The following is a 10183-nucleotide window of genomic DNA, read 5'->3' on the forward strand; positions in this document are numbered from 1 at the left end:
CGCTAATCCAGTTTTGCGCTATATACCCAAAGCATTTTCGTACGTCAAACGAAAGAGTTTTTCTTGTGCCAATAATACCCGCAAAGCAAAAGAGGTGAAAAAAAGAGTGATATCCAACGAAGAAAAAATGAACATGTTAACCTTGTTGCATGTGGCGGGTTGGTGAACGAAAATACGGCTTCTGATCGACAAGATTTGTAATCGTCTCTCTTTTTAGCTGTGATTCTTTCTTAAAAGAAGCACAGCTTCTGTGTACACTCAAAAATGCAAAGTCGTCAGATCGGGCTCAAACTCGGGATGAGCACGAATTAAGGTCCCTACATTCCAAAAAACGTATGCGCCAAAAATCTTTCCGTCCGGCCGTCCGTCCGGCCGTCCGTCCGGCCGTCCGGCCGTCCGGCCGTCCGGCCGTCCGGAACCTTTTGCTAAATTACAAGAGAACGGTAATAGATAGAGACTTGCGGTCAACGGCAAAGTTTAAATATCGGGTGGAAGACATCCGATTATGAGGTCAAATCCGACCCCCCACCCCCCGGTCCGCCATTTTGGATAACCCCTAAATTTTGTTTTCGCTATATCTCAGGCCCTATTATAGCTAGAGGTCTGAAATTTTGATATGTTGTAGGGGCCATCAAGACCTTTCCAACGATACCTCATTTTCGAAAATCGGCCAAGCCGTTTAGCCAATATGACCGCCACAATTTTTCATCGAAAATCGGCCATAACTTGAGAACGGCTTGACCGATTTTGATCAACTCGGGCTCAAATGAAAGATATTAACGAGCCCTACAACTGCTCGGAACATCGCAAGTTCAAAAAATGTCCGCAAGTGGCGCTAAAATCGAAAACAAAATTTTCGATGTGTTTTCGATGAATATCTCGAGCACCGCTTTATAGAATTGCTTCATATTTTGATATGTTATAGTTGACTATAGTATCTATCACCATGCCAAAAATGAAGAAAATCTATGTAGCCGTTCCGGAGATATCGCGTTTTAAAGTTTACATGTCATATCTTGAGTTGCATAAGTCCAACGCCCCGCGAAGCGGGGCGTTTTATATACACATATAAAATAAAATAATATATATATATATAAATGCATAGATATATACATTATATATATACATATAAAAATGCAAAGATAAATATATATAAACTGCAAAGATAAAAATTAAATATAGCATGGATGGAACAGTATAAAGCGAAAGAACGGTAAGTAAAACTTACGGGCTGTGATTCTTTCTTTGTCAGTGAAATGTGAAATTGAGTGAAAATTGAGAATGGGCAAATTTTGAGGAGAGACTTACTCGTGAGCCGAATCACAGCCAACGCCCGCCACGATTAAGGCTTTCTTCAAAATTTCTACGCGTTGGCTGTGATTCGGCTCGCGAGTAAGTCTCTCCTCAAAATTTGCCCATTCTCAATTTTCACTCAATTTCACATTTCACTGACAAAGAAAGAATCACAGCCCGTAAGTTTTACTTACCGTTCTTTCGCTTTATACTTTTTTCTTCATCTCACATCTCTTGGTTGGTATTCTCCCATATTATACAAAACAGAGTTTTGTGACCAACAATGTATGTAGCGTACAGGGTGTGGTGGTTCGAATGCATTTTTATTGCTCATAAAAATATTTTTTTTTTCCTTTTTTTTTAGGAAGAAGAGTTTAAAGATCGGAAATGCCAATAAAATATAATAATTCACGAAAAGAATTAAAAAATATTAAAGATTTGCCATTTTTTAGATTAATTTTTCAATTTTCTAACACCAAATCATTTAGGAAATTAAGCAGCAATAAGAAAAATCAGCATCTTATGTCCTTCTTCAAGTACAAGTGGGAAAATTAACAGAATAAATTTAGCACAACAATAGAAGTTTAGAGTATGTAAATTAGATTTATGAACATACACATTTGCCGCACCCTGTATTGTAGTTACTATTTTTTACCAACATTACGTCAAATACATAAAAAAGAGGCGAAGAAATATTTCAAATTATAAGTCAAATAAATCTCAATCCCACTCCAATAGATGTTTTGATTGATTGAAAATAAAAGGAGTTGAAGCAAGAAGTATTACACGCGTGTAATACTCCATTCCGTGTGTATTTTTTCTCTTTAAATTATTCTTCCTTATTATAATTATTTCAATCCATAAAAAGCTTTTGTATCTCATTGGTTTTCCGGGAGTAACACAGAATGAAGTACAAAAAAAAACAATAAATCATGGCGATTTGTTTGGACTTTGATGGACTCTCATTAATAAATATCTCGGTAAACAAAAATTCACGCAACTATGTTAAAACTTTTAAAAGAGACCCCCGTAATCACCCAGCTAATTGGTTTCATTCTAATCCACATCATTATTGTCCGCATATTCTCTTCCCTGTGACCATTCTCTTCTCAGTGAACTTACAGCAAAAAAAAAAAAAAAAGAAATACTCGCGAAACTTCCGCAATTTTGTGAATTTTTGCACGAAAATAAAACGTCTGATCATATTCTTTAATTTATCAATGTGTAAAAGTCCACTTTACAGCATTTTAATGAGTGTTAAGATAATAAAAAAAAATCGAAAAAATACGTCCAGGAAAACTAGCAAGTTTCGCGGGTTGTGAGATAGAGAAGACACGCTAAGGATGGAAAGTTACCCTTGTTGCTCTTAACTAAAGACCTTGAGATTTAAACCACATATTTTATATACTCTCACACAGTATGACTCTCCATAAGCATCCACCAGCATCCAATCAACCATTTAACACAAAATAAACCTCTGAGCATGTCACGCCGCGCTCGCAGAGTTCCCTTTTTATTGCACACGCTACTTTTGGATTAAAATTGCGCATAGCAAGAGCCAAAAAAAAATAAGTTGAAAAAAAAAAGAGCCAGATGAAAGATAAATCTCACAGGTTCCATTTATGAATACCATGTGGGCATCTGTTTACAACCAATTCATTTGGTCACGTAGACAAACAATATCCATGTCACCCGGCTATTCAGCAATTGTATCCAAATGCAAAGAGAACTCTTACTCAATTTCGTGCAATTGATACATTTGGGGATTACCTTATAAAATTGTCACTTAAACTACATTTTTTGCCATTTTATCTGGGGCGCAGATAAAAAGCCAAAAAATTACCCAGAGGCTCAGAGTTTATGTAACACCCACAGCTTTGGAGAAAAAACACCAAAATTTGCCATTTATTCAGTTAAATTGAAAAGAAAAGCTTTAACTAAACCGAGTTGCAATAGAAAAGTTAAAACTTCATGCTGTGGAAGGAAAGAAAATGAGGTAAGGAAGTATTTTTGCAATGCCGGGAACGCCATGGGTCAGGGATGATCGAATGCACACTCTTTCTAATGGAAGTAAAATGACGAAATAGAGATCATTTAATAAAAGTTCATTCACACCTCTTAAAAGCTCACACCCAAAAGTCGACCTTAAATTTGTTTTGCCTCATAAAATGAAATTCTTTCTCACAAATTTTTGTTTGAGAAATCTCTGAGATCACTTTTTTGTTCTTCAACAAGGCTCTGTGCTTTCATTGCGTGGTAATCAAGAGCAAATTGAAGTGTAAGGTCTAGTCTAAGATTTCTTAAATTGAAAAACAACCTAAACAAGTTGTTCTCTCTAGTTCAATAACACGCCTTTGTGTTCTTGATGTATCAATCATCTACTTTACTTTCAGCTCTGCTGTCTAAGTTGAAAAAAAAATCCCCCAAAATCTTCCATTGATGTAGATTTTCTGACATTTCATTGAGAATAATCCTAATGGAAAAAAATCCCCAGTAGAGAGTATAATTTTGTGCAAGATTAGAACATCCCAAAAGTTCTCTCAGTGTCAAATTGCCAATTAAATTAATTCAATTACGTTTAGAGATGAAAATGGTCAAACACCACATTGACACACCATCACAACGCTAAAACACCCAGAGAAATCCCCCCATGTCCCAATCATACAACAATAAATGATTAGCATACAATTCAAGTACGGGGCCACCGCGAAGAGTCTCTAAAATATCGTATCTTACATTCGTACATCGAGCTTTGGTTTTTTTTTTCGTTGAATTTTCCAACTCATTGGATGATTTGCCTTCTCTGTCTCTCCCTCGTGATCGTAAAGCTTTTTTAATGTATAATGATATGTGTGGTATATAAACGCAAGTTCTTTTAAGAGTTGCAACATTTGCTGAATTTCAATTGATCACGCTTCTCCATCAAAATCTATTTATATATTATTTTAGACAAATACATAAACATTGTGACTTTTAGCGTGACATTCTATTGGGTGTTTATTAAAGAAATTTTTCCGAAGGACTCACCCATATCCAGCAACAAAGACACAATGAGAATCGAATGCTGACTCCACAAGAACTTCTGCTTATTAAAGCATCGGAATATTTATGAGGAGAGAGATGCATATGTTTGTATAAGAAACTCAAGTTCATGTCAATTTCAACCAATTACATTTATGAATATAATATTTTACCTCCCCTCATGTTGAATGAATTAATAATAATAAAAAACACACTGGTGCGTAAAAGAATTGAGGCATGAGGGTATGGGGGCTTTTTATGATTTATTGGGTGATTAAGAAATTGGCCTAGTCGAGTTTTATGTGGAGAAGATTCATTGAAAACACTGAAAATTATTTATTTTTGTCCAAAAGCTCTAGAAAAGCTCGCAGGACAAATATTCCTCTGTTTTTATGCTTTTTATTTCTTAATTCTTTAAACTGTTTAAAGACTTTTCTTCACCTCTGTATGGTACTTATGAGTACATTGGTACGAAGGAGACGCTCCGTATGTTACAAAAAAAAAAGAAGATATTGTAAGTAATGAAAAAAGATGTGCTCCCTACCTTCATACGATGTATTTACACTCTCCAGCAGCCGGAACGTAAAAGGTATGTGAACTCGTGTCATCTTGAGCCTTGGGACCTGCATCCGACTGCTGGCGTGTGTATTTGAAACGGCTGTAGCACGAATTGCATCTCCACCATCGCCTTGGACACGCAGTATTATGGCCGCTCTGTAATTAACAAGAAGAAAAAAAACAAAGATAAATTTATGCAAAATATATAGAATCATTTCCCAAAAATATCTGCAAGTGTCTTAAAGACAATCTAAAAACATCTCTAAAAGCCATATTCCAAAAATTAATCACGTGGCTGTGAGTTGAAAGGAATACCGCAACGCGAATGCGAACGTGATCAGATCATCTTCTGAGCAATATAACGTCATCATATTCAGATATAATATTTAATATCATACAATTACCGCGATGATACACACAAAATATAAAATTCTAATGCGGATTCTTCGTGAGATTTTTTTTTCGCGAGTTTATTGTATCTTTTTATTCATACATTTCTATGAATAAGACGAATAAACAACAAACAGCGTCCAGAGGAAAAAAAAGAGCTACAAAACAATTTATTCGTGCGAATATGTTATTAAATTTTATAACGTGTGTTTTGCTATTTTTTGAAAATAAAAAAAAAACTTCTAATTTCCTCTCACAGTCATAACATTTGAGACAGAGCGCAAAAAAATTATTTTGTACTTGTCTACAAAATTTTATACCCATTATATTCTTTTGATCATTTCGGATCCACATAAAGGAAACAAAATTAATCTTAAAATACATTTTCGGCTAAATGAAGAACACGAGCAGACTCTTAATGCAATTTTTGGTCATTGTTCTGATAAGAGAAGCCACGAGTTTGAATAAAATTATAATTTTGCGCGATTCTCCAAGAATTCATCGGCCTCTGCTGCTTTTTATTCTTGGATAAATCTCTACACCAAAAAAAAATTCGCAAACTATCGACGTCATCGTTGTAGTTATGTTTTTTTTTGTGTGTTAAATCTAAAAACATGAAAAGCAAATTCCTTTCTCTCTCTATTGAGGCATAGTTAATTTGATAAAGCGCATTGCCACACCAGAAAGTAAAAACTTGAAATTTGAAAGCACATTCGTTTCCATAAACTTTCAAATATATATACCCAATCATGGTCTCTTTATTGAAATTTCATTGATCTTTTGAAATATTTTAAGAATTTCTAGTTTACATAGAGCATTGAGAAATCTCTCGCATATGGGTTAGTTGGCTAAATGATTTGTGACCTCACATTTAAAAGCTTCTTGTAGAAAGTATACAGAAGAAACTGTTAATATATTTGAAGTTCATTGTATTCCCCCGTAAATGCCAGCCTTGACCATGCTATCAATGCCAAGTCTTTCCCAAATATATGTACATATTTAAGTCCTTAAGCGACAGCATATAGACAAAAAATTTATTGGAGGGATTTAATTCTTAAATGGTAATCAATAAATCAATAAACTCGACAAATGAGCTAAGAAAGTTGCCTCAAAAGCTCGTAGAATCTGAGCTTTAGTCTCACATTGTGGCATTTTGTACGTGAATAAGCTTTGAATATTTAAACTAACCCACCATGATTATAACGTAATTAATCACCGGCGATTCCATGATGAATATAAAATGTTTTTTGTCATTTTTTTCCTCATCTCCACCCTCGGATATTTTTCTCTTTAGTGAGAAGATAAAACACGCGCCATCATCAATCTTTCTATATGCAAATTTAATTTATTACATATTGTTGCATCCGCATAAACATATCAATTTACCATATTAGCGTAAATATATAAAGGTATGATTGTCTTCTGCCCTCACATATGTGAAAAAACCATGCATATCGTCGTCAATTTGTCAACAAACACACAGTCTTTTGCATGTGCCCGAAGAGAGCCTAAACCATTTTACAACAAACTCACTTTACGCATGGCGTTTGTATGGGACTTTTCATTGATTTATGCTATTAATCAAGTTCATTGTCGTCCAGTGTGGTCACAATAATAATAACAATAAACACATTCAGCAATATATGTATGTCACACGCCTCATGATATCATCAGATGACCAATAAATACATGAAAAAAAATTTATCGCACAACATATATACATAATGTTTAACAAAATCTAATTCCAAGAAAATCTCTGTGTGACAAAATCTGCATAAAGTCCTGTAAAAATATTCTGAATTCCTACTTATTTATAGTTTGTGTGATATTTTTGAGCAAAAACTCTGTGAATCAGCTAATAAAAATTGCAAAATAGATGCAAAATAGTCAAATGGGGAGATTGTAACAAATTAAATTCCTTGACGGTATTTAATTGTGTTTTTTTTGTGTCTCTCTACACTTTTATTTTCTCCTCTTCATTATTTATTAATTTCCCTCTAAATAATTCAACTCTTTGGAGCATTAATCAAAGCCCAAGTTTAAAAATTTTCCTTTCATTTAAAACATAAAAAAATTTTTATAAAGATTATTTTAAAATGCCTCTCATTTCTTTTGCATGTATGACGATATTTTTCACATCAAATTTCATCTCTCAATTGTTTATGAAGTCTATGTAAATAAAACTATACATTATATATGTTATGTACGTTACGTATGTATGTAGACTTGAAATTTAATGAGACGATTTAGACACTTAATCACGTTTGTGGTCAATTCGGATGACCATGTGGCACGAAAAAGCTTCCACACTGGAGCTACTTGTAATGAAATTTTCATTGTTTTTCTCCACTAAATTCTCTTTCTGTACAAATAATCTCATTCAAGTAGAGATCTAGACGGTATATTAGACATGTATTAGTCAGAATATTGCTCATCTTTTGCATAAATTTCCTAAAGATCACGATTCTCAATTACAATTTGAATTTAATTAAATATCCACAACATGTTATGTATACATACCCACAAAGATTTGTATATAAAATAAATAATAAAATGTAAAGGAGTGTTATTTGAAAGGTTTCCTCAATACCAGAAAAATATTAAACTTTGTAATCAATTTAAAAGTAATTTAAAAATCTTTTCCTCTTTCACACAAAAAAAGCGAGAGATCCGGAATTGATTTTAATCCAATCCCGGTCCAATCAACAAGCTCAATTTTATGCTAATTAGGCAACTTTTAAAAGATTTTACCCACAACTTTTATTGTGCCAATTTAATGCAAAAGTCTTTTTTTTTATATCCAAAAAAATCAATTTTTATGTATTTATGTTTACTTCCTCAAAGACAAATTGAAAATTATGTTCTTTTTTCTACACAAACCCACCGACAAGTGGTCTCTTTAATTAAATCCAGATTAAATTGATATAGCACAAAAATGTAGTTGAAGTGTACAAAAAGTTAATTGCAATGAGATTCGCTGCAGTTTTTTTCAATTCAATTAAAAGTAATTCTTTTATATCAGAACATTACCTTGAAAATAATGGCGAATTATGTTCGCGTATCTGGTGCTGTTAATTTTTGCGTAGAGCATAAAAATTTATCAGTAATATTGTAGTTTGATTTATCAGTATACTATCAGTATGTATACTTTTTGAACAAAAAGTGAGAGAAAAAAGCATTTTTACTAATTGCTACAAGAAGCTATCAATGGAAATCTCGGCAATAGGCGCAAAATTATTGAATTATCGCTTCTCAAACATACAAACTTAATTAGCGTGTGATGTAAGAAAAATATTTCATTGAAAAGAATTTAGCAAAAGGTGGATATTCTTAGAAATTTTGTGTATTGCTCAAGATAAAATAAAATAAAATTGATACAGAGATAAAATCTTCAAAGCTTATAGAATTCTATTTAATCAATTTGAATTATTTGATCATCTAAATTCATTCATAAACTGCCTTTTAAATGCTTTACTACTAATTTTTTAATCTAAACTGAAACCGTATAGATTGATTAATAGGCAAAATAATCTATCAGCTGCCGTATAAGCTAAAACGTTAATGAATTTTTTATAAATGTGTTTTAAATGCAGCGAAATTTGGTTCCAATTTGTATTCAGTATCTGGTTCGATGAATTTACTTTAAATTTCCTTTCGCGAAAACATTTTTTTTAGAACAGTAATCCTCCGAGAAAGAATTCCAAAGATAAACGGTGTGAAATACCACTCAATCGGTATTTTAATTAACTAATCAGAAGAATATCTCCAAAATTGCCTTGTTTCGCTCTTGAATTTCGTGTTCGAAGAGTTTAAACTTTTTTTTTGCAAAAAAGGACATAACAGAATAATGTTTAACAAACCAAATGTATGCAGAATGCCATTAAAAATCATGTAAAAGTTTCTCCGAAAAGGGGATGCTGACGACGTTATGACCTGGCACAAATCCTCCCACTGAATTTTCAAGGTGATTCGCGTGCGCGACCCATATTGCACTACTCGCGGGGTATATAACATGCTAAATTTGCCAAATCACAATGTGAAAATGATCTCACAGTGGCTACGCGCGAGTCTGTCCAGCGAAAGAGAAATGACGGCGACATTATGGGTGCATCCTTGAAAAAATAAAAAAAAACGACTACGAGAGAGAAAAATTTGGAAAACGGAATTTCTTGCGTGTGCTTCGTGATTTTGCACAATCCGCGAGAAATAGTCTGTGGTGGAGAGCGAAAAGGTTATAAGTTTTTTTTTCATGTATGTATCTATATACGATATTTTGCAGAGCTGTGGCGGCTTTTTTTTCGGGTGCTTTTAACGAGTTTTTGAGGTGATCTTTGTGGATTTTTTTCCTCTTCAACTTAGATGTGTGAGGTGAGGGAAACTTTTTTGTTTAAAAGTGAAATAGCATGTAAAAAAAATCACTCACTTGATTAAAAATGTTAGCATGGCTCCAACGCAGACAATAACTCCCAAGAATGGGAGAAAATTGCTCATTTCCGACGATGTGAAGAGTATGGAGTTGACGAAGCTCATCTTTGTGTGATTTTCCTCCGCTTTTTTTGGCGATTTTATTCTTCTCTCTTCCTCTCTATAACAACACACCTCACGCACAAAATCTCCCCGTAAAAGTCCTTTTGGTCACATGGAAACCCCTAAATTGCAATTTATTGAAGAACTTATTTTATTAAAATGTCTCCATTTTGCACTCATTGGGTGAAATTCACCATTCAGACAGTCTTAAGAAATCTTAAGAATTCTTAAGATTTCTTAAGTTTTCTTAAGAAAAACTTAAGATTTCTTAAGAAAAGTTAAGAAAACTTAAGAAAAGTTAAGAAAACTTCAGGTTTTTTAAGAAAAGTTAAGAAAACTTAAGAAAAGTTAAGATTTCTTAAGTTAGACTGAATTAGAAGGCTATGTAATTTTT

General features: G+C 33.3%; 1 protein-coding gene across 8 annotated transcripts in view; it reads right to left on the reverse strand.

Annotated features, from left to right (window-relative positions):
* Nucleotides 1–10183, reverse strand: part of LOC129787283 (cell growth regulator with RING finger domain protein 1-like) — a 35917-nt gene that overhangs the window by 17901 nt on the left and 7833 nt on the right. For 7 of the 8 annotated variants that reach the window (XR_008750214.1, XR_008750208.1, XR_008750209.1 and 4 more), the window contains 2 exons: nucleotides 9686–9911; nucleotides 4859–5028 (listed from right to left, as the gene is read on the reverse strand). Coding sequence is in view for 1 of the 8 variants with exons in the window: in XM_055822742.1 (XP_055678717.1) it covers nucleotides 4859–5028; nucleotides 9686–9792 (277 nt within the window). In the remaining 7 variants the exon portion in view is untranslated. Of the gene's footprint in view, nucleotides 1–4858; nucleotides 5029–9685; nucleotides 9965–10183 lie in introns of all 8 variants that reach the window. The other variant, XR_008750210.1, reaches the window with a different exon arrangement.

The sequence above is a fragment of the Lutzomyia longipalpis genome, chromosome 1 (genome assembly GCF_024334085.1).
Source record: "Lutzomyia longipalpis isolate SR_M1_2022 chromosome 1, ASM2433408v1".
NCBI classification, from domain to species: Eukaryota; Metazoa; Arthropoda; class Insecta; order Diptera; family Psychodidae; genus Lutzomyia; species Lutzomyia longipalpis.